The 24796-nt window shown below is 45.2% G+C and overlaps 1 protein-coding gene across 1 annotated transcript; it reads left to right on the forward strand.

Annotated features, from left to right (window-relative positions):
* Positions 1-845: 845 nt before the first annotated feature.
* On the forward strand, positions 846-24316 carry SMARCA5 (SWI/SNF related, matrix associated, actin dependent regulator of chromatin, subfamily a, member 5). Its single transcript, XM_054172570.1, has 24 exons — positions 846-1007; positions 3913-3987; positions 6383-6549; positions 7252-7352; positions 8003-8103; positions 10051-10230; positions 11612-11767; positions 11856-11987; positions 12753-12821; positions 13294-13403; positions 13645-13871; positions 15129-15250; positions 15343-15495; positions 16646-16782; positions 17434-17578; positions 17783-17902; positions 18173-18283; positions 18833-18946; positions 19127-19249; positions 20456-20588; positions 21394-21512; positions 22328-22540; positions 22975-23085; positions 24021-24316. The coding sequence occupies exons 1-24, from the start codon at positions 861-863 to the stop codon at positions 24084-24086; spliced, it is 3132 nt and encodes a 1043-aa protein (XP_054028545.1). The 5' UTR covers positions 846-860; the 3' UTR covers positions 24087-24316.
* Positions 24317-24796: the final 480 nt, after the last annotated feature.

The following is a 24796-nucleotide window of genomic DNA, read 5'->3' on the forward strand; positions in this document are numbered from 1 at the left end:
AGAGAAGGTGGTGGAATCCCTGTCCCTGGAGGTGTTTAGAAGACACACAGATGTTTTGCTGAGGGAGAGAGTTCAGCGCCAGCCTTGGCAGTTACAGAATGGCTAATCTTCTAGTTCGGTGCTCTTGTGGGGGGTGGTAGTGTTGTGATGCTAACTTCAGCCCACCTGTTGCGTTTAAGCACTAAAGCCTGTGCAGCAACCTGCACCAACTTTCCACGACGCTGCCTTGCTCGTGTCGCTACTTTTAGCCACACTGTGGCCACCTGCTTTAATTACAAAACACAGCTGCTCCAACAAGCCCGCACAGGTGCCAGGAGGGGAGTGCGGCTGGGGCCGCACCCTCCCTCCCCGTCTCTGGAAGGTTCTAGGGCTCGTTTCGCGCAGGAGTTCCCACTCCACGCGCCTCAGCCGCCAGGCCCCGCTCGCGGCCCTACACGGGCCCGGCGCTCCCGGGGCGCGGGGCCCGGCCCCGCCCCGCCCCGCCGCCGGCCGTTGCGCTGCCGCGCGCTCGGCGGGGCGCGCAGTGACGTCGCGAGCGGGCGTTGCGAGACCGTCTCCAGTCAGGGCCCAGGCGGCGGCCGCGCAGCCTCAGTCGGTGGCTCCCGCCGTGCCGCACGCCGGCCGTGGGCCTTCTCGCGAGAGTGGGGAGCCGGCTCGGTTCCTGGTTGGTGGGCGCCCGCCGGGAAAGCCGGGGCGGCAGTGGGGACGGGCCTCCGCCGGCGGCCGCGAACCGGGCTCAGCGCGCCGCCTCCACTGAACCTGTCTCTTCAGCCCCTTCCCACCGAGCCGCCGTCCCGTCAGCGCGCAGCCAGCCGGGCGCGGGCCCGGGTCCCGGCGGAGCATTGTCTGCGGCGGGGATCATGTCCGCCGGGCAGCAGCCGCTGCCGCCGTCGCAACCGGACGAACTGCCCGCGCCGCAGCAAGCGCCAGGCGCCAACAGCAGCGAGGCCGCCGGGACAGCTTCCTCTTCTGCCGCCGGGCCGGTCGGAGGCGACGGCGGGATGGAGGTCAGACGCTTTTCCCCACGATGGGAACCTACTCCTCATCACTGTCCCAGGCTCCGTGGGTCTCGGCGACGGGATCGCGGCCGCCTCGCGGTGGCAGGTGCCCGCCATGAGGGACGTGCCGGCGGGGCGTCCCCGGGCCGCGTGGGGCCGCGGGAGACAATGGAGAGGCGGGCGGGGGCGGGCGCGGGGCCGGGCCGTTCGCAACGGCGCCTCCAGGGCGCTGCCGGGCTCCGGCGGGAGGGAGGGCGCGAGGCCGGGAAACGGCCCGGGGGCGGCTGCCGTTGGGGAGGGTGTGAGATGGGGCATGGGGCTTCATTTCTCCGCGACCCACATGGGTCCCGGGTGCCGTGTTCGTCCGCCGGCTGCTGCCGCGGGGACCAGGGGAGGGGGGAACTCGCCGGTGGGTTGCTTCGTTTTGATCGCCTTTGAAGCCGGCGTCACGGGAGGGCAGGGGTTGGGGGGCTTCGCCGTCTTCCTTCACGCCCCTCACACGAGAGACCTCACTAGGTTCGTTTCCCGCTTGCGAGTGGCTTTCCTGCTCTTCCTCCCTCAAGAGTCTTCCCATCGTTCGTGCTTCCTGCTTCAGCGCTGAGCAAGTCCGCGTTCTACAAAGCATTTTCTGTCATCTGAAGCCACCCAAAACTTTTTTTCTCCCCCTTTTTTCTTTTTCCGGGGATGGAGAGTTTTTTGAGCGTGGTTTTTTGGCAGCAGGTGCTGCTTCTAGAAGTCTTCCAGAAATTTCAAGGGGTTCGAGTGATTGCCGGGAGATGCTAATTTTATCGCAGCTTTGTTTCTTTAACGATAGGAGGAAACTGGTTGGTCCTGCTTCCAGCACTGGGTGTTTTGTACTCTGAGTCATGCGGTACAGTCCAGCCTACTTGATCTAAATAAATTTACAAATGCCATATTTTTCGGATGAGCAAGTAGCCAAACACTGTGGGTAATAAGTCCTGCTCGAACCTGCAAAAATAGGGCAATTCCAGGCTGGTGCTGAGGCTGTGGAGGCAATGAAAGGCGCGCTCTCGAGGTACCCGTGTGCAAGGGCTTTCTCTGGGCTTGCTGGTTCCTTTTTGTACAGGAAAGGGGTTTCTTTCTGCGTAGTGTCGTTTCAGTTAAGCTAGCTTATTGATAGTCCTAACCATCCAAGAGGCTGCTTTTCTAGCTGCCCAGCCAACTGCAAGGTTTTGTCATCTTTATTGCACATGACAAGATCAGATGGCATGCTGCTGCGTTTCTGTGTTCCACGTTAGGCGTTTCAGGTGGAACGTAGATTTTTGTACGGAAGTTCAGACAGTCCTGTGCTTGTGCTCACTGCTAGGTCAACAAAGTTGGTGGAGGGTTTGGAACACAAGCCCTATGAGGAGAGACTGAGGGAGCTGGGGTTGTTTAACCTGGAGAAGAGGAGGCTCAGGGGAGACCGAGACCTTCTTGCTCTCTACAGCTACATGAAGGGAGGTTGTAGGCAGGCGGAGGTTGGTCTCTTCTCCCAGGCAGCCAGCACCAGAACAAGAGGACACAGTCTCAAGCTGCACCAGGGGAGGTTTAGGGTGGAGGTTAGGAAGAAATTCTACACAGAGAGAGTGATTGCCCATTGGAATGGGCTGCCCAGGGAGGTGGTGGAGTCACCATCATTGGAGGTGTTCAGGAGGAGACTTGATAGTGTGCCTGATTGCATGGTTTAGTTGCATGGATGATAGGTTGGATGCAGTGATGTCGAAGGTCTCTTCCAACCTGGTTTATTCTATTTTGCATGCAGTGGGAGATGAGCAAGAAGAGTCGGATGTGAGCTGAGATGATCTTTAAGCATAGCTTTTTACCCTCAGTTCTTTTATGTTTTGACAGGTCAGTGATATGTTTGTGTTAGGATTCTTCTGTTTCCACACGCCTTACCTGCTAGAGCTTTGTGAGGAAACGCCCGCCCACAAACATCCCGTGCTTTGCCTGCCTTTGTTTCATGTTGTTTCTTACTTTCCTGTTCCTTTGTTCTATGCTGGCCAGTAAAGATTAAGTTCAGCTCAATTCTTGGCTCAAATAAACAGATGGTCAGTAATGATTTCAAAGGCATCTCTTTTCCTTTTCTCACTTCTCAGGATTATTTTCTGGTGTACTGCCTTAGCACGGTTTACTGGGGAAGGATCCATCCTGTTGTTTTGGGGTTTATGAGCAGAGGATGAAATTGCATGTGGAAGGTGGTGGCGAAAGGGTGAACCAAATGACAGGAGAGACATGGATAAAGAAGTCCTGATCTGAAAGAATAAGTGAAGGCAGTTTGTCAGGGATTTGTCAGGAAGGGGGTCAGGGAGGACTGCCCTCTCCCATCAGCTTGTTTTTCTGTTCATAGTGGTACCATTGGTGATACCAATTACTTGGTTTAGTAAGCTAAATAGGGCAGAAATGCAGTTTCTTTAAATTCCTGCTCTGCTTCCAGTACAAAACTGTAATCCAGTTCCTACTGAGACTTGTCCCTTGATGCAGGATGATGAGAGATTGGGAGAATCTGGAAAAGAGAGAGCCCCTTGAAACTACTCTTGCTTTGGGACCAGAGCTAGTTCTGTTAGTGCTCTCCAGAGGCAGCTTGAGGAGGGTTTGGCTCAGTACCCCAGGAACAGTATGCTGAGCTGCTGGACCACAGCAGCCTCTCTCATTGACATTGATGTGATGCTTTAATGATGAAGCTAGATCGGATTAGAGAGATTTAGCTCTGTCCTGCTCGCTGCGGCAGGGGTCTTTGATCCATCTCCAGGTGATTTTAAAGTAAGTAATAGAAAGATGACTGTATCAAAGCAGCCAAGACGTCTGTGCCATCTGATGTGGAGGGAGTAATTTGAAGCAAGCTGATTCTGCTTTACGTGGGTGTCTTCCCTTGCTCAGAAAATAACTTTTTTCTAATTCTTTTTCATCTCAGGAATCTTTTGATGATGCATCACCAGGAAAACAAAAGGAAATGCAGGAAGCAGATCCTACGTATGAGGAGAAAATGGTATGTAATATGTCTGTGTACAGCTCTCCAGTACTTATGCAATTGCTTAAAGTAGAGTTTTCTGCCTGTTTGAGATCTCTTAACTGGATTTATAAAACATTGTCTAGTTACTAAAAAGTATTTAAATTACTTGAACTCAAATATCCAGAAGACAAATGTCAAACCCTTCTCCTTTTTAACATTTTCTTCACTGGACTTCTGTTCTTCCTCTGTTTCCATTGCAGTTATTTTGGGGAATAACTACTAACGTGTTTGTGGTTACTAGGAAATATAGTCTGGCAGCTTCTGATGTGTTGTAAATTCAGAGTAATGATACAGTGGGAATTACTCAAGTATCTTAGAAGAAACAATGTAAGAAAAATTATCAAGCTGCTTTTGAAGTTACCTGTAGAATTGTCCTTCCTGTAGGCAAGGGCAATTATGAAGAGCTGAGTATTTGCTTCCTTACCTGGAAATTGAGATATCCTCTAGGAAAGCATCCACATGCATTTAGATAAGTGCTACTTTGCTTTTTCAATATATGGAATCAATTGAAGTCTAGGACCTCTATATCACTGTTGAACACAGGAAAATTATTCCAAACTTGCAGACCTTGAGCTTTTGAAGATGGGAGATTCTGTGCTTCATGGGTTAGATGGGAGAAAATGTTTTGTTTTGCTGTTTTTACAGCATCCTGAACATAAGAGATGGAGCTGTCCACTCTTTACCATCTCATCACATCTTCCTTCTCTGTTCCTCCCTGTTTTCCTTAATTTCTATTTGTGGTTTCTGTGCCTGGATGTGAAACTGGTTCTTAGAATTTGCTGCTTCCTGTGTTGTTTCTTCTTGCCATTGAAAAGAACCCAATCTTCTTCTGCTAATTTCTTGGTGATGCTTCCTGGCAAACTGAAGAAAGTGAACTTGGAGTTGACTCTTCTAAGCTCTAGATAGGCATGATTGCAGAGAGGATTGTATGTTGGTGGTGTAGTAATCAGGAGATGCACTGGAAAAGAAAATAGTAGAAGTTGTTAGTAGGATAGCTCAAGGTTGCAGAGTACAGACTGTTTTGTCTGCATCCTATCTAAAAGATACAGATAATGTTTGTTAGTGTCTTAAAGGAATATCCTTAAGTGCAATAAAAACAAGTGGTTGAGGGTGTGTGTGCAGTGCCAGAACTTGCAGAAGATTGGGCACTAAAATTTTAGAAGGAGGATATATTTGCACTACAGTCTGTATCTCTTCTCCTCTGCACAGCCAGTGTAACAAGTAAGGGTCAGAAGTTTGGCTAGAAGTAAGATCTTACCTAGTTTGAAGTTCAGAAACTGTTGTGAAGTAAACAGGGCAAAAACCCACAACAAACCAGAACTGTGAAGAATAGACAGGAAGACTTCAATTCAGTGGATGTGGATTGTAGCTGTGTTAGCTAAGCTCAAACTACAGTTAGTGAGTCTGACCCTTCTGTGGTGTGTACAAGATTTCTTTCTTGGTCTCTTTATTCTTTAACCTCCTGTCTTTCCTGCAATGCAGGAGCTTCTTGCTTTAAACAAGAGAACACTTAGAGAGCCAGCATTGGTCTTGCAGAAGTCTGGAACATATGTTCCTTTTTACTAAGAAAACTGACTTCCTGTAACTGCGAGTTGCTAAATACCAGGTTATGTTGTGGCAGCTGGCAGGCTGTCAGAGTGGTTGCTGTTAAGCTTGGAGCTGTTTTCTCTCTTAATCATCTTTCTAAAGGCGTGATGTGGCCTTGGGAAGGTGTGTTGGTTCCAAATAGAACCTGTCTCAAAGGAGTTGAACCTTTTAGATACTAATGTAATCTATTTTGCACAGCAGAAGCAGCAACTTGTATCAAAGGGGGCAGTCTGACAAGTTAGGCTGAGTTATCTAAGAGGTCTCTGCTGCTGAAATGGTTGTTCTGGCTTCTAGCTGTGGGCTCTTCTGCCCTGTCTGCCGCTGTTCATGCCAGCTCTTTCGCTTATCTGACACCATGGCGAGGTGGTGTATCTCACTGAGCAGGCAGGAAACTAATGTGGTAGAAAATAGTTACTGCCAGGCTGGTGAGGTGAATAATTTCATTGAAGGTTCCTGTGCATCCCCTGGGTGGGGGAAAATTTCTAGGAGTGGGACTATCAGTTTTGGTAGGAGAAGGTTGTTAAGGGGCCGTGGTCTCTTCTAGTGATGCTCCTGCAGTCTTTGTGCCAAAGTTTCGGTCTTGGCACAGGGCTGTCAGGCAACTTTGATCTTATTGGCAAAAGCCAGTGCTGACATGTTGTTGTTAATGATCTCTCTTTGTTATTGTAGCTCTGTGCATAAAGAAATGTGAAATGATATTGTTGGAAAAGCATTTGTTAGCTTTTCAAATGAATGTGTGCTGTAATGTCTCACACTTGTTTCATTTCTTTTTCCTCGTCAACAGCAAACAGACAGAGCAAACAGATTTGAGTATCTGTTGAAGCAGACTGAGCTGTTTGCTCATTTCATTCAGCCTGCTGCTCAGAAAACTCCAACCTCACCTTTGAAAATGAAGCCTGGACGTCCACGAATAAAGAAGGATGAGAAACAGAACTTGCTGTCAGTTGGCGAGTGAGTGCTGACATGTAGGCCAGCTTGTACTGTAGTTATGGATTGTATTGTGCTTTAGAAGCGTAAGTTAAACTTGCTGGTCTTTTGTCCTTTATCAGTGTGTGGTTTATGCTGTGTAATTGTGCTGGTTTGCAACTGACCACCTCTAAGTTGTGGGCTGTTCAATAAGAGTTCTAAGAGTTACAAGAGTTTTGTGTTGGTGGGAAACCATTATCATGATGAAAAGTATTCCAACAGGAAGAAAAGTGGGGTCAGAAAAGTAGAGCGTTCGTGGCTGTATGTGGTAAGGGGTCATGGAGGCCATCAGACATACTCCATCTTACAGGCAGCTTGAAAATCAGAAGTCTAGAAATTTGGATTGCCTTCATTGCAGCTTGTATGGTCACAGATTACCTAGTGTCTGGCAGATCCAGAGCTCTCAAATACTGTGCCATTCGCTCTCCTGTAGTTGAAGGGCAGCACACAACTCATCCTTCTCCAGGCACTTTGCTCTGATTGAGCCTGCCAACAACATGGTCACCTTATTAAGAAGCTAGTTGCTCTAAAGAGTTAAAAAGCAGCATTCCAGTTGATGGGATAAACAAGTTCTTTTGAAGAATCTTGCTAGAATCTTCTTTGGGTGTTTGTGTTCTGCACTGCAATGGTAGTTTCATGTCTTTTCAGTTCAGCTAGAAGCTTAACTTCTTTCTTGCACTTCTTCAGCTACCGCCATCGTAGAACAGAGCAGGAGGAAGACGAGGAGCTGTTAACAGAAAGCTCCAAGACCACTAACGTCTGCACTCGATTCGAAGAATCTCCATCATGTGTGTTTCCTATTCTTTGGGTTTTCTGGGGGGGGGGGAGGGGGGGGTGGGTGTTGGGGTTTTATTACCCCCCTGTTCTTTTTCTTCAGAATGAAGTTTATTTTCATCCTTTCCAAGGACGGGGCAAAAGGAGAAAACTAATCAAGTGTTGATCCTATGGGAGTAAAATGTATTGCCAAGAACTGTTTGTTTTGAAGTCAGGCTGGGGAGATGGTCCAGTGAATCTTGTCCTTTGGAAATCCAGTTGCTCTGCTTCAGTTACTAGGAGAGAGCTGTCTGGTTTAGATCTGTCATCTGCAATTTTTGCATATGCAACCTGTCTTCCCATACAGTTCACAGGACCTAAGAGCTTCCAGTTGTGTCACAGAGAATTCAGTGTTCTGTTGTTCTGATGGTTTGCTTTGTTCAGGGTTGGGGGATGTTGGAATTTCGAGACGGTTTGGATTCCTGCAGAAGACAGCGCAGCTTGCAGAAACAATTAACATGTCACTGTCTGCAGTGAGAGCTGTCCTTGGAATTTACTGCATGAAATGTGCTCCTTGGGTTTGTTCTGTAGCTTAGACAGTCTGTGATAATGAGCAGGCCAAGGAGGGTGATGTTCTTTGGTAGGTTTTCACAGATGTTTTAGTCTGTCCTTTCTTGTCTTTTAGATGTGAAATGGGGAAAGCTGCGGGATTATCAGGTGCGAGGACTGAACTGGCTCATCTCACTGTATGAAAATGGCATCAACGGGATCCTGGCAGATGAAATGGTATGCACAGAGCTCATGTTTCTGGGGACTCATGAACGTGTGCAGTACGATCCAGTTTTCGTTCAGCTGTACATGTGGGGCAGGGTGGGGTTGACAGCACAAATAAGCATTGGTCAACTCTTACTCTTCTCGACTCTTCTAAGTCACTAATGTTAGAAGTGTCACAGGTGTCTTAATACAAATAAACTCTGCAGGCAGTTCTAGAAATAGGGAATATGAGAAGGCAATCTGCCAAGCTTTAGAAAAACAAATTTCAGTGAAGGGGAATTATTCTATAGAAGGATGCATCCTCTGTTGTCTAAACTGCAACTCTTTTGCTATGGTGTTCTCAGGCCGTCCTTGTGAGAAGAGTGTTGTGTATGAAAAGAGCAACGAATGCAAGGACATTGGCTGTGTTGTTAGGATAAAATGTGGGCAGCAGGATGCCAGTGTCCTGTATGGACTGGTCTCAGCAACAAGAGCTACACCAGTGGAGAATTTTATGTTCAATAACTGTCCAAAGGTGCTTGCCAACCTTGGAGGGCTGTGTTGAAATGTCTTCCACACCATGACTTGATTCAAGGACTGGAACACCTCTCCTATGAGGATAGGCTGGGGGAGCTGGGGTTGTCCAGCCTGGAGAAGAGAAGGTTTCAGGGAGACCTAATAGCAGTCTTCCAGTACCTGAAGGGTACAAGAAGGCTGGAGAGGGACTGTTTAAAAAGGCCTGCCTGAAGTGATAGGATGGGGGGAGGTGGTTTGAAATTAGAGAACAAGAGATTTAGGTTGGCTGTTAGGAACAAGTTCCTTACCGTGAGGAATAGGTTGCCGGGGAGGTGGTTGAGGCCCCATCCCTGGAAATATTCACGGTCAGGCTCAGCAAGGCTCTGAGCATCCTGATCTAGTGGAGGATGTCCCTGCTGACTGCAGCAGCATTGGACTAGATGACCTTTGGAGGTTCCTTCCAACCCAAACCATTCTACGATTCTGTGTGACCATGGGCATTTCAGTCAGCACTGGCCTGGGTATCTTTTGTTTCTGCTTTTATTCTTTTTCCCTTGAAGGACAAGGGATGAATGCAGAAGAAATTGTAGCTGTTTGACAGGAAGATGTGATTTTGTTCTCTAAATGATTTTAGTTGTGTCTGGTTTTTGTAAGAAGCAGATAAGGAAAAACAAAAACCTAATTATCTTTCAGTATATTATGCTTCTCATACCTCCTGGTAATTTATTTTCTGTCTAATAAAAACTTCTTCAGGATAAATTACAGACAAATGACTTTAAATTGTTGTCCAGTAATGTGTTTCATGTTGAAATAGATTAGAATTCTCTTCAGCATATGTGGTTATGAATAGAGGACTTCATTCTTTTTATTTCTTTTTTTTTGCTGAGTGCATTTCTTAGCAGGTCAGGCTTGTGTTAACAAAAATGATGTCCTTGCAATTGTGGCATTCCAAAATTCATCTCGTGTTGAGGCATTGAAATATTTACCATTAAGTATTTTTTGAGTCATTCTTAAATACTAATCACAGAGTTGTCAGGGTTGGAAGGGACCTCAAGGATCATCTGGTTCCAATTCCCCTGCTGTGGGCAGGGACACCTCACACTAGAGCAGGTTGCTCACAGCCACATCCAGCCTGGCCTTAAAAACCTCCAGGGATGAGGCTTCTATCACCTCCCTGGGCAACCTCTCCAGCCTCCCTGTAGGATTCTTTCAGGTATTGGAAGGTTTGAAAATACTGCTCTTCGTGGTTTTTTTCTATTAAATGTGGGAAGCTATACAAGCTTTTCCTAACCAAGATTTTGATGTCTGTTGTGAGTAGCACTGTCTTTAGTAAATCTCTCTTACCATTTGTGGCTGCTGTGTCTGCCCTGCTGTACTCAGAGTTTTTACTCTTGGCTTTTTTAAAGGCGTTTCCAGAGATGGTTTTTCCTTCCTTTGTTTGTGACACTTGAACATCTCTTGCAGGGTCTTGGGAAGACACTGCAAACCATTTCTCTTCTTGGGTACATGAAACACTACAGAAATATTCCTGGTCCTCACATGGTGTTAGTTCCCAAGTCCACTCTACACAACTGGATGAATGAATTCAAGAGATGGGTACCTACACTTCGAGCAGTTTGTTTGATAGGCGACAAAGACCAGCGAGTAAGTTCTGATGTTGTTACTCCTGTGTAAGCCCAGCATGTGATCCTGCTGTGCTTTGCCTTTACTTTTTGTTGACAGGGAAGGACTTTACTTGGGTTGCTAGTGGTTAAACAGTTGAGAGCTGCAAGTGCTGCCTATTTAAAATATAACCAGCTTAGAATTCACACATAGGCTTCTCAGCTACTGCTTCACTTCACACTCAGAATGTCTTGACCAAAGGTTTTTTTCCCCCATTCATGAAGGCAACAGACTGTGTAGGCCAGCACAACCCAGTAAATCTTAAATAGGGAAATTGTTTCATGCAAAGTGTTGTCATTTTACAGCTGTGAAAAAAGTATTTTTTTCTGTTCTCAGGGGGTCTGTCACTGAGGAACTCTTTTTCTGAAAGCAAGTATCAGCTTCATGTTGAGGGGGCAGGGTGGGCTGCTGATAAAATTGGCGTGTAAATGGATCTTACTTGGCTTGAATTTTGCCAGTGAAGAGTAAATATTGGTCAGACTCTTAAGGCCTTGCATGCTTCATTCGTTCACTTTCCTACTTCACTGTCAGTTCTTTGCTACTTTTTTCCAGCACAGCAAAGAAAACTTCAGCTGTGACTATGATCTGTACCTTTGTCAACTGTAGTTACTCATTTATTTATGGAAGCTATTACTGGTACCATAAACTTCTGCTTTTGTCAGCAGATTTGTTTTGTTTTAATTCCAGGGGCATCTAGCTCTATTTTCAGAGTTAGAAATCACAAAAATATTGATGAAACTGTAAGTAGCTCTGAAGGTCATTGGTCCAGGCCTGAGGTCTTGCAATTTATTCCTCTGGTGTGTATTTTTTAAATCCAGATGTTCTTACCCTTTCTTTGGTTTATTTCTTACCTCTCTGAGTTAAGCTGTTGATGTTTGTACATCTCTGTATTTTGAGTTCTGACCAGTTAGTGTCTGCTTTTAACCTTGGATGTCAGCATTCTGGAAATTGTTGTTAGCCAAATAAAGCTGGGCTCAGGATTGGGTTTTATGTTCAAAACACGTAATTTTCTGAACTAAAATCTTAAATACCAAAGCAAACCTATAGAAAATTAATGTTGAGTTCTGAAACTCAGCTATAGTTAAGCTTCAGTACTTCAGTTACTGAAAAACTTGGGTGTAGGCAGTAGTCATCTGCAGTTTCCAAAGCCAAAATCTAGAGCTGAGGTCCCTTCCCTGCTCAACCTCCCAAGGTTTTTGGCAGCTTCAGCACTGACAAAGTTGTCAGGCTTTACAGTGGTCGTGTGTCCTGCTGCCTTCGTAATTAGTAGCGAGGTTGTTTTACAGTTTGAACAGCACCAGCGCGTGCTTTGTGGTTTCGGTGTGACAGAGCCTCACTAACCAGCTGTCCCCTTGCTGCCCAGGCTGCCTTTGTCAGGGATGTGTTGTTGCCTGGAGAGTGGGATGTCTGCGTAACATCATACGAAATGCTGATCAAAGAGAAGTCTGTGTTCAAAAAGTTTAACTGGAGATACCTGGTCATAGACGAAGCCCACAGGATTAAGAATGAAAAATCAAAGGTAATTTATGCTTTCACTCAAACAGAGATCTGTGTGCTGGGTTAGAGGTGGCGGTAATGTTGTTTGCTCATGGCTCAATGTTCTCCAGTTATCAGAAATCGTGAGAGAATTCAAGACCACAAATCGACTGCTACTGACTGGAACTCCGCTCCAGAACAACTTACATGAACTCTGGGCACTTCTTAACTTCCTTTTGCCAGATGTCTTTAACTCATCTGAAGTAAGTCCTTCATTTCCTCTAATTAAATGAAATGAACTTTGCTGGTTTTCCAGATTAGGAAGCAGACCTCAATATGTGTATTTAAGAGTACCAGTGACTGATAAGAGTAGATGGGCAGAGGTGTTTCTAGAAGTGTGAAGGATGGCAGGGCAGAGTGTGCTGCTCAGCTCAGCCGTTTTTAAGAGCTGTTGTGAGCATAGCAGAGATGTAAAATGGCCACCTGAAGGTCATCCCTGCTGTGCTTTCAAATAGGTTTAAACACTGTGATAGCTAAACCAATTAATTTTGCTCTTACATGCAACTATAGGTTGCCTTATTGCTTGTCTAAGACCTCTTCCCTGAGGGTGGGGAGATGAAGCAACAGACTTCCCAAAGTGAAGCATGTGCCTCCGTGTTTTGATGAGTTGTGACATCTGTAGAAAGGAAAACCTGGTGGTGCATTGCACCAAAATTGTACTACTTTTATTGTAATTTCTCACCAAATGCTGCAGTAGTACACCTCTTGCAGATGGAATTTGTCCAATGGAGTCATATGGATGAATCTTTTCCAAGAGAAAAGGACTCACATATTGATTTTATGGGGTTTTGCCCTTCCCTTTTTTTTCCCCCTGAAGATACTGCACATTATGAAGCTTTCCATAAAAACAGACAGAAGAGAGTAATTTGTTCTTCTGTTTACTGCCTGTGTAAGAGAATGCTTTGAGTTGTATTTATTACTACACCCTGAAGGGAAACCTCTTACATACACCTGTTTTGTTGCTACAGGACTTTGACTCATGGTTTGATACAAACAACTGTCTAGGAGATCAGAAGTTGGTGGAGCGTCTCCATATGGTAAGCCCTTCTGCTATTGTAGAAGTGCTTCGTGTACCTAAGCTGGGTTCTAGAGAATCCATCCAGTGTTTCTTGGGACATGATATCACAGTAAGAGAGCTTATTCCAGAAACCATGGTAGGCTCTCAGAATAAGTTGGTGAAGAGCAGTTTCTTTAGGAAGGGATAGAAGGATTCTGAAATGCTTAGATCAAAAATACAGGCTATGAAGAGATCAAATATTTCAGTCAGCAAAACCAGAAATTAATCAAGGGGCATAGATCCACCTGAGAGATGATTTTGGCCTAATCTTTGAGTCTTCTAAAGACAGCACCTGTATGCTCCCATGTAGAATAGCCTGTGCATAGGGAGTGTGTTTTCAGCTGGTCTGGTGTGTGAGCATGCATGCTAGAGAATCTCTGCGCTGCTTCTGTCTGTGGAGCTGCTCGGTGTCTCGGGTTCCAGAACATGTTTAAGGGTGACATCTCTTGCAGGTGCTGCGGCCGTTCCTCCTGCGGCGCATTAAAGCTGATGTAGAGAAGAGCTTGCCTCCCAAGAAGGAAGTTAAAATCTATGTGGGTCTCAGCAAAATGCAGCGAGAATGGTAACTGACTGTGCTGTGGCTAAGGCTCAGAAGGGATGTGCTGCTTGTCACTTGATCCTTGTGTGGGACCTGATTTAAATCCTGGTGTCCTCCCAAATCAAACCTATTTCCTTGTGGCACATTGTGATGACAAAACCATGCACATCAGGGAGAGTTACCTGGTGAAATGAGGGGGAGGGGGAGCTTTTCCCTCTGAAACTTTGGCTTAGAGTCACCAAAGTTGATTGTTTGTTTGGTGCAGGTATACCCGAATCTTAATGAAGGACATAGACATACTGAATTCAGCTGGGAAGCTGGACAAAATGAGACTGCTGAATATCCTCATGCAGCTGAGAAAGTGCTGCAACCACCCCTATCTCTTTGATGGAGCAGAGCCTGGGCCACCCTACACAACAGATATGCATTTGGTCACCAACAGTGGCAAAATGGTAGTGCTGGACAAACTGCTGCCTAAATTGAAAGAACAAGGTACGCATCTTGTCGCTGTTGTTTGAGAGCTGTTTGGCTCAAGTCAGTGCTGCTTATGCCATGTGGCCTGAGCAAAACCCAGCATGCTTTAGCCAAGGCCATTGGTTTCTAGCATACCAGCCTGTTGTCCGTGTGTGTGTGTGTCCGCCCCCCCAGCACTGTCTTAAATAGTAGGTAGAAAACCAGCTTGTGAAGTGAGTGGCTCAGCAGCCCATCAAAGCTTGTTGTGATGGTGATCTGTTCTGAATTTTTTTCCCCTTTTTTGTTTTTCATCACAGCTAAATTGAGACCACAGAAACATCAGCTGGTTGGGGCTTTGGGTTTTCTTTCTTAGTCTTAGCTCTTTGACAGCAAATTGTGTGGGATTTTAGCCACTCCTCTGATTTGCCATAGAAGTACCATTTCAGAGTCAAAGTCATCATGTAGCATTAAAATCAAATCCTTTGGGACACATTGGTCTGTCTTGCTGGGTGTGGTTTTGAGCAGTGAATCCTCTTAAGGCATGTGAACATGGGAGAACACTCAGTTATTTTGAAGTTACTTGATAGTAGGGACGAAGCTCTGGGAGTCTTGACTGTAAAGTCAACCACAGAAGCTTTGACTCTGAAATAAACTTTTAACTCATATTTTAATGAATATGCTTACTTAAGTAACTTGCATGAAGGAGTGGAGGTAAGTTAGTGACTGCAGAGACATGGCAGAATATAAAACTGAGTGTAAGCCTCAGCCTTAGCTAGTAGAAAAGTTACCTGTGCATCCTAGCCAGGTAGCATGCAAACAGCTGTGGTGATGTGTGTTACTGTAAGACTGAAAAAGGAGCAGTCTGTGGTTACTGTGCTTTCTCTGATCTGGGTTTCTTTCTGCTATGAGGCACAACCAAACACTTCAAAATTTTTGTTCTTTAGCCTCCTGATACTTTTATATTTGTGTTATGTTACTCTGTTGTGCCTGGGAACATTTTGGTAATTACAACAGAAAACAGAAGCAAAAAGGCAGCCACTAGCTAGACTAATAAACACCAAGGCAAGCACCATGGCAAGCACAGGAGCCTGCCGGTCATTATCTATGCAGCCTCCAATTTGGCCTAGTCACATCTGTTATCTTGAAAGCCTTTGAGCCCCACACAGCTGCTGTGAAAGCAGTGGCTGCAGCCCTGCCTTGTATAAACTACATGGAACTGCCCTCCCTCCCTTTCTGGTAATGCAGACTTGCTGAGTTTGGTTAAGTCCTGAGTTTTGGTGCAAACTACCCAAACAGGTTCAAGAGTCTTAATCTTCAGTCAGATGACAAGAGTCCTAGATATCTTGGAAGATTACTGTATGTGGCGGAATTACGAGTACTGCAGGCTGGATGGACAGACACCACACGACGAGAGACAGGTAGGCAACAGTCACAGTACTTTATTGAAGGAAAAACAGTACTCATGAAACCCCCAATTCAACTGCCACGTTCCTGTCCTTTTTTTATTTAGGCCTCTATTAATGCCTATAATGAACCTGGTAGCTCAAAGTTTGTCTTCATGTTGAGTACACGGGCAGGAGGTCTCGGCATCAATTTGGCTACTGCCGATGTTGTAATTCTGTATGATTCAGACTGGAATCCACAAGTAGATCTTCAGGCTATGGTAAGAGTCCAGATGGACATTACATTGTTTTCCTTCCCCTTCTCACAGAACTTCCTTAGGAATGTGTGGATGGTGTAGTATTTCCAAAAATAAATGGCTCTGTTTCCTGTTGCAGCACAGGAGCTGTGTTTGTAAGCCTGACTGTCAGTTCTAGAGCAGCTTCTACTTTGTGGAACCCTTAGCCACACTTGGGTTCCGCAGTGTCCTGTGCAGTAGGAAATGCAGCATGTATGCTGTAGTAGTCTTAGTACTGTTGAATGAAAGCAGCCTGCTGGTAAAAAAAGCTCTAGCATGGTAATCCCCAGGCTGTAAAGCTTCACTTTCATGGGGAATGGAAGTGAAGTGTTTACACTGGCTTCCCTAAGACCTTTGGAATAGACAACAGCTAACACACTTTTATGGTGGTGATAAGGAGCAAGCTCCTTTTAGCAACCATTTTTAATGTTTTAGAATAGATTTGCATGCATCCCCAACCCTGGGACATGTCAAGAATGCTGCTGACCACATAAGAGAGTAGAACTCTTTAAAAACCAGCACTGTTGTTTGACAAATGAGGCCTTACAGTGACACATCTTGGAAATTAACTTTTAATTATTTCAGTTAGGCTGTGGCTTCTCCAGTGTTCCTGTAACAATTGGTTCAAAAGAATGATGGAACTGGGGTCTGGAAGCTGAAGTGAGATAGTTCCAGCTACCACTAAAGCCTTATGTTGGGAATACTGTCACAGTGGTTAATGATTTGCCAGTCAGGTGAGGTGGGGCATTGCACTTCAAATATCCATGGTACAAGTGCATGATTTAGAGGAAGGTAGCTTTTGGAAAGGACAGAAAATTTCCCAAGTACTTCAATGTTACAGAAGGCCAGGAGCATCCAGGCTTCTCCCCTGTGTGATTTAACAAAAACACCCAGACAGGCTGTGCTTAAGTGTGAGATCATTTGGAGACACCACTGTTGATGGTACTGAAAACCCACCCCAAAACTGGCAGTGCAGGGAAGAGTGGCTGCCTCAGGCAGTCATGGTAGCTTGGATGGCTGTGAAGATGTAACTGACCTGTGCCGTTCCATTGTGGCAATCAGTGTGTTGGAAGCTGGTTCTATATTCCTGCTGGAAACCCAGGACTAAATGTTTTGCTGCTGTGTTTTTGCCTAGGATCGAGCACACAGGATTGGCCAAACGAAGACTGTCCGAGTGTTCAGGTTCATCACAGATAACACAGTGGAAGAAAGGATAGTGGAGCGTGCGGAAATGAAACTCCGGCTGGATTCTATCGTCATTCAGCAAGGCAAGTGGCCACGGGCAGTGTGTTTGTGTGTGTGATGGCCACCTCCTCTTTGGTCACAACTTGTAAACTAGGTGAAAGCAGCGAGTAAGAGGCGATGGGAATGTTGCTTTTGCTTCAGCTGAGCAAAGGCCTGATCCATTTGGCAGTTTGTTTCCTGGCAGCATCTTGCCTTTCCTCACTAACTTGCTGCTGGCTTCCCTAGCCATAGATAAGTACATGTGAGTACAGGCAGAGCTACTGTAATGTAATCTGGGGGGTTTAAAGCACTCTACTCTGCACTGGAGAAAGAAGTGATGGCAGTGTCACCTTCTGGATTGCAATCAGTAACTTCATTTCTGACAAAAGGATTCAGTGGGCTTTGGGCATTTTGCAAACAAGCACCATCACAAAGCTTACAAAGGAAGGCCTGCATCCAAAACAAAGCTGCTGAACACCATTCACACCTAATGAAGTGAATGTAGGTGATGCCTGCCAAGAGCTGCCTTGCTTTTGTTGTTGGTTTGGGTTTTTTTCTTCTTTTGGAATTTCCTTCACTGAGAAGAAAGGCCACAGGTTCAATGTGGAAATGTGAGGGGAGCAAGGTCCTGCATTGCTCCTTCCATCATGTACGCTCTAGAGTTAATTGCTGTCCTCCCATGCTTTCCTTTTCAGGAAGACTGGTAGATCAAAACCTGAACAAACTTGGGAAGGATGAAATGCTGCAGATGATTAGACATGGAGCAACACACGTGTTTGCCTCAAAGGAAAGTGAGATTACAGATGAAGATATTGATCACATTTTGGAAAGAGGTGCAAAGAAGGTGAGATAAAATGGAAAGCAATCGTAGGCTCAAATGTGATGGCAAGATAGAACCCTAGATGAGAGCATGATAGTAAGCTGGCAAGAATGGAGGTTTTGCCATTGAGGGTTTTCCTGTTGGTCAAAGGTGTTTGGGTTTTTCTCCTGCTGTCCAATGAAGCACTTCTAAAACTGCGGCTGTGCTTTGCTCTCTTTTCCTGCCAAGACTGCGGAAATGAACGAAAAGCTTTCCAAGATGGGCGAGAGCTCCCTCAGGAATTTCACAATGGACACGGAGTCCAGCGTGTATAATTTTGAAGGGGAAGACTACAGGGAAAAACAGAAGGTAACATTTCCCTTTCTTTTTGGATACAGCTCTGGACTGGAGGATTGAATGGTGTTTATCACATAGCTTAGTGGTGAACTTGGCAGTGCTGGGTTAGTGGGTCAACTCGGTCTAGGAGGCCTTTTCCAGCTAAGGATTCTATGGTTTAAGAGGTACTGTTTAAATCTGTTACATTACTTGATAGGTTTTATTGATTAAGTAGATGTAGTCTGACTCTTTGGCAAGACTTAGCTGTAATGGTGTTTGGGGTGGTGGGATTTGTTTTTCCAGATGGCATTTACAGAGTGGATTGAACCACCCAAACGAGAAAGAAAAGCCAACTACGCTGTGGATGCTTACTTCAGAGAGGCTCTTCGAGTCAGTGAGCCCAAAGCACCCAAGGTGAGGTGACTCCTTTCAAACAATAAATTGTTCAGACATACAATAAATGGTTGAAGCTGATGGCAGGAAATTGGTCTGTCTTCATAAAAACTGAGCTACTGACTTATGGAAAGTGGGGAGGCAATTTAAATTTAGACAAGTCCAGAGACAAACTTTGGTGAAGAAAGTTAAAAGCAGGATGAACTCTGTATGTTTTCAGCAGCTCAGGACCAAAGTGTTTCTTATTTTATATTTAAGGAGCTGTAGATTTTTCCTTTCCTCTGGAAGATTCTTTATTGCTGCTTAGAACACCTGACCTTTATTCAGGGGGATGCGTGTGTGAATCATTCCTCACCTTCCTCCTGCTTCCTAAAGACCTTCTCTGTTTCTCATGAGGCTTTAACTCCTGTTCTCTCCTGCATGGTGTGACCCTTGGGTTTTTTTGTGAGTGATGAGCAGATTTTTGGTAAAAAGGGGTTTCTTTGTTGTTTTACTCATAAACTGAAATAAATTACTACAAGCAAACTGAGCATGAAAAGCAATGAATTACAAGCTCTGTCTGTCTTGCAGGCACCACGGCCTCCAAAGCAGCCAAATGTACAGGATTTTCAGTTCTTTCCTCCTCGCCTCTTTGAACTCTTGGAAAAAGAAATTCTCTACTACAGGAAGACAATTGGGTACAAGGTAATTGAAGAATTCACACTACAGCAGTGCCCTGCAATAGGAGGAGAGTGTGTATTTGTTCTGCCAGTAACTTAAATCAAATGGTGTGAAGCTGAACAAAAGATTGCTTGACAGAAGAAGGACAGTTAGCAATGAGGTGTCAAAGCCGACTCTGGTTTGACAAAATGCCAAACTTTTCAGGTACCTCGGAACCCTGATTTGCCAAACGCGGCTCAAGCACAAAAGGAAGAGCAGCTGAAGATTGATGAGGCTGAACCTCTGAATGATGAAGAGCTAGAAGAAAAAGAAAAGCTGCTAACCCAGGTACGGTTGAGTCTTTAGTGAGACTGCCATCAGCTGATGCTTGCTGTGTGTTTCACCGTGTCAGAGGAATGTTTCTTGGTCACTGATTCGCATGTGCTGTGGGTAACACAGCTGGTTCTGGCTAAGAGGTTCAGTCATGGGCTTGGAGACTTCTCAAGAACATGCAGCCTAGTAGTGTACTCAGCCTGCACTGAATCTGGTCTGTGTGCTGTGTATTTTAAGCCTGAAGAGTGAGAACTAGTTTCAAAAGTGTTTCCAAGATAGGACTGACTGGACTGTGACTCTTTCCTCAGTGGAGAGACCTTGCAGGGAAGATGCAGAGCAAATGTGCCACTTATTTCCCACCTCATTTAAAGCCAATTCTCTGCCAACGTATCATTCTCATGTGGAAGTGAGTCCTGCAGGCTGACTGCTCATTTCACCTAAACTGTGACTGGTGGCAGATGGTGTCCCTCTGTTTAAGAGTATATAAGCTGAACAGGTATAGAAGTAGGTATCAGGTACATTGAAGTAACTGCAAGCAGGTTGATGCCTAATTTGCTTTGCTTGGGTATTATTTTCACATTGTATGTTGCAGGGGAGTGGTTACAGGCCAGGACCTCTCCTGTGAGCAGTGCTGCACTGGAAAAGTTCACTATTAAAACCAGCAATGGTATAATCAAGGTAGCTGTGGCTAAATCATAACATGGCTGGCAAAATGTAAAAGTTATTTGCTAATATCAGCTGCCAAAATAGGCTGATGTTACAATCTCAGCATTACTGTTTCTGTCCTTACTCAGTAGCATAAGAGAACTTTAGACCTTCTGAGCAGGGCTGACCTGGGAAAATAGCTGCCCTGGGTGGGTGCTTTTAACAAACCCAAAGCATCATTGAGCCTATTGCTCCACTTGAGGGGGTTTTCTACTTAAAAAGTGACCCCATGTTCTTTTTCAGGGAACATTGTTAGGAGGAATTCATTTATGAGCTGAAGACTCATCTGACACTAGTAGGTATTTAGAGGAGCAGTGCTACTCATGCAGCATTAGCTGGAGAGCCTACAGCCACTGCAGTGTAAGAGCTGGGTTTCTACTGACTGCAGAGAAGGCAGGTTCAGTACTGTTGGCACAATGGAAGTGTTACAGGCCAGTTAACAAAACCTATTGAAACAAATCTCGAGGGAGACAAATACTGAACTTCTGTGCAATGTTCCTTTTGATTGCTCTGTAGGGATTCACTAACTGGAATAAGAGAGATTTTAACCAGTTCATCAAAGCTAATGAGAAGTGGGGCCGTGATGACATTGAGAACATAGCACGAGAAGTAGAAGGAAAAACTCCAGAGGAAGTCATTGAGTATTCAGGTAACTGTTGAAGCAGCCTCTCTGTGAGTCCCTACCTACTGCTGCTTTCCTCATCCCGACTGCCTGTGAGCATGGGTACCCCTTAGACCTGAATTGCTCACATGGCTCGAGGCACCCTTCAGGGATTGTGCTGTGCAGTTGGGATGTACAGATCTAGATTTGGGCATGTGTAGCCCCTGCATAGTTCAAGCTTTTCCTTGTATTCAGTAACCAATAGCTTGCTTTAACTTTTACACCTTTATTACCTCATCTAGAGTGGGCTTCAGTAAATGTTTTGTGACTGAATACATAACAGCAATTAGTGTTTAACCTAAGTCCACTTGGCTGCTTACCTCTGTCTTAGGAGTGTTTTCTGCTGTGCAGCTGCAAGGTCCTGGGGCTAAACTTCTAACAGTATCTAGCAGCTTACAGACCTGAAAAATTGATTAAAAGTCCCCTTTCTGTAAACACTTGTCTTGTAAACACTTGCTCTTGTCTTGGGCCACTCTCTTGCCCTCCCTCTGTAAAAATGTCTTGCTGTTACATCGAGTTCCAGTTCATGTAGCATTTTCTTAGAGAAAGGAGGTAGTCTAACTGAAGTGCTTTCAGTTGAACTGAGAGCTCCTCTACCCCCTTCCAAACAGCATTTGTAATACCGCAGCACATGCTGTCAGGATGCAGAGATTCCTTACCTGCTAAGCCGTGCCTGTTGCTGTACAGCAGTGACTTCTGGTAAAGTAGTAACATCCAACAGACTCTTTTTAAGGTAAAAAACCCCCTTGACTTCCAGGATGCATGATAAGCTAATGGCTTGTTCTTTCCTCAGCTGTGTTCTGGGAAAGATGCAATGAACTCCAAGACATAGAGAAGATCATGGCCCAGATAGAAAGAGGAGAAGCCAGAATTCAGCGACGAATCAGCATAAAAAAAGCACTTGATACAAAGGTATCTCTGCTGTGTTCCTTGCTTCCTTTATTTCCCTGTGCCAGTGGGGTGAGATGCAGGACTCTGTCCAGCCCCTGTTACTGGCGTAATTACAGTGGGCAAGGTATTTGCACCTTCCCCAGCAGCTGCTCCCTCCAGCCTTTCCATGCTGTAGCTGTGCTTACCTGGCTGACAGGCCATAGCTAACTTGTTTGTAACAATCATCTTTATCGCAGGCCAGACAGCTCCTAGAGCTGTGTAACAAATTCCCACTCAGTACATGCTTTGGAATAAGCAGCATTGCTGAAAATGCTCTATGTATACACTTGCAGCAAGTGAACAGGAAGACTTACCGAGCAGAGGAGGCTTTTGTTTCACCAACCAAGGTTTGGTAATGAACAGATTTATAATCAATTAAGACAAGTTGCCCCCTACCTTCAGGGAAAGAACAGTGTCTGACTGCAGCTGAACCATCTGCTGCATGTCCTTGTACTACTTTACTCTTGCTCTGATTTCAATCATTCCTAAGGATTTGTATTTTAAAAAGGTTCACTGCTAGTTGAAGCCTGGCAGATTCTCACTGGTTTCAAATGCAGTGACGTGTCTGCAGTCTGACATTAATCAAAACATCATAGACAAAGCTCTCCTCTCTAAACCAGAACTTACCGGCTTCCATAGTGTTGGTAAATGAAGTATCCAGATGCCACAGTTCCTTCCTTCCAAAGATCATAAAGGTCTAGTTTTCATCTTCACCTGCTGGATTGCTTTCATATAAACCCGTTCCCTGCTAACGCTGAACTATCACTTAGTCTTACAGGACCCTCTGTTTTGCTTAGATTGGCAGGTACAAAGCCCCTTTCCACCAGCTAAGGATCTCGTATGGTACCAACAAGGGGAAGAACTACACGGAGGAGGAGGATCGCTTTCTGATCTGTATGCTGCACAAGCTGGGCTTTGACAAAGAGAACGTCTACGATGAGTTACGGCAGTGCATCCGCAACTCCCCCCAGTTCAGATTTGACTGGTTCCTCAAGTCCAGAACTGCCATGGTATGGCCTCAGCTCTTGCTTTTTGTTCAGGAATGCCTTTGCCAGGGCAGTTACACACTGGCCCGTTAACTAGCTTCTGCACTAGTGAGGCATCTGCATCTCTACACTACATTAAAATCTTGGAGGCTTTGCATCAGCTGCAGTGGCTGGCAAATGCACTGAGCTAAAAAGTCTTATGGGAGGAGAAACTCAAAACTCCACAGTACCATCCTTTAAAATCAACACAAATTTGAGTAAACACAAACATCTCCTAAAAAGCAAACATCTTGGGTCAGAGCCACTCCTGTAAAGCCAGCCTGAAACTGTCAAAAAATACTGTGTTTCTTTTTCACTCTGCCCAGATACACACACCCCATTTACTCAACAGCCATTTCTAATGTTCTCATAACTAAGTGGCTGCCTAAGGTAACGAGTGAATATGTTGTACAATTTAGGAGCTGCAAAGGAGATGCAACACTTTAATCACCCTGATTGAAAGAGAAAACATGGAACTGGAAGAAAAGGAAAAGGCAGAGAAGAAGAAACGTGGACCAAAACCATCTTCGGTAAGAGGCATTGCTGTGGAACATTTGAAGACAGTGCTTTCCTGCTTCTGTACACAAGGGATAGCTAAAGTTGTTCAGAAACAACAACAACAAACCTCAGAGAGCAGTGTTAAGGGCTGCTTGAAGTCCCCACTCATTCAGCTGGTAGGATTGTGGATGGCAAGGAAAGGAAATTAGTTCAGTTTCTAAATTGCAGCTTGCATGCAGTGGAGCAGGTGCACTTGTTACCTTTTGGGTCACTCTATAGGCTTAGTCTGGTAACATAACCCAGAGATTTACTTGGCCTTCTGATTAATTTTTGTCCCTGACAAAGTGACATGTTTACCAGTGAGGGATACAGGCATGATGCATCCCACTTGGAGAATGCTACAGATGTGATTACAGGCATTCCTGTGTAGACTGCCATCACTGTCTGTGAGAGGAGGGCTGGTCAGGCAATGGGCTTCTGGAGCTAGCTTTGGGAAGGCAGCACAGATGTGTGACTGCTCTTTGCTGACTGAATTCAAAGTGCTGCCAAGCAGACAGATCTTCTTTTTTAATAGAGGAGATAACATCACCGTTTTCATGCCTGAATGTGTTGCTCAATTTGTTGTTGCCCTGAGCTGCTGTATCAACAGGTTTGAAGAACAACTTTACTTTGCAGTGTACAGAAATGAGTGAAGTTAAGGGAGGGTGGATTAATAAGTCTTAGATCTAGCCACAAAACATTTAAACAGGTATTTAGAAATAGCAGCTCCTAACTGGGAGGCTTTGTAACATCCTCCCTTGCCTCTGTATTTTTATTACCTCCATGAACTGGGTACAAACCGGCAGCCGTCCCATGGAGCATGTGCATCTTTGCCATATTCCAGCCCCCATCCGCTTTGACTGGAAACAAATTGCTTGCTCACAGCCATTTTGTGTCACAGTTACTTACTCAGAGCCTTACCTTGCAGGCACAGAAGCGCAAGATGGATGGTACTCCTGACGGGCGTGGAAGAAAAAAGAAGCTAAAGCTGTGAAGGCAGGATTTTTGTAATCACTAAATTTCAGAAGTAGTTCTTTAATTTACGGGTCTTCATAAGATGTACTGTATAATGCTCAACTATTATGTCATTAAAGGACATCGGGTTCATCTGTTTACTGAACTAGTAACATAGTACTTAATGTAGTTTCACTTTTTTAAATGCAACAGCTGTGCTGAATTTTTTTTACCATTAACACTTGAAGTAATAAATAGGCTTCATTTATTAATAAAGCTTCACCTGGCTTTTTTCATTACTGTTTCCACTCAAATGCCAAAAGAGCAATACAACTGTTGAGTTGTGTTTTGCTGCTCCAAGCCACCGCCAGCCAAATCTCGTGTCTGGCACCTGTGGCTCACCTCTAATGAGCTTCGTTTCCCCTGCACAAATACATTGGTGACACTAGTGCAAAATCCAGGTATTTTCCTATAGAACTAATGCTCAGCATACATACAGATTAGACCAAAAGCATAACACTTTTCAGAACAGAAACTGTAACACTATGTAAAACAATCTACTTCTCAAGCAGCTATGTGCCAGTCCCCATCACTCTGGGAAGAGCCAACTAGCTGGCAATCCACACTGCTCCCTGGGCTGGTCCGCACACACGAGTCTTTTCTACACTGTCCTTTTTTCATGTATCTGGCACGTAATGACTGAGGTGAAGTTGTGTCTCCCAAACCAAAAACCAGAACAAATGCTCAATT

Source organism: Dryobates pubescens, chromosome 24 (assembly GCF_014839835.1).
Source record: "Dryobates pubescens isolate bDryPub1 chromosome 24, bDryPub1.pri, whole genome shotgun sequence".
Classification (NCBI taxonomy): Eukaryota; Metazoa; Chordata; class Aves; order Piciformes; family Picidae; genus Dryobates; species Dryobates pubescens.

Bases quoted from the DNA above. Each gene is read 5' to 3' on its own strand.
- SMARCA5 (XM_054172570.1), top strand. From the start codon at position 861: ATGTCCGCCGGGCAGCAGCCGCTGCCGCCGTCGCAACCGGACGAACTG. The intron at 11,988-12,752 runs GTAAGTCCTTCA...TTGTTGCTACAG, and splicing joins ATGTCTTTAACTCATCTGAA to GACTTTGACTCATGGTTTGA. The intron at 19,250-20,455 runs GTACGGTTGAGT...ATTGCTCTGTAG, and splicing joins AAGAAAAGCTGCTAACCCAG to GGATTCACTAACTGGAATAA.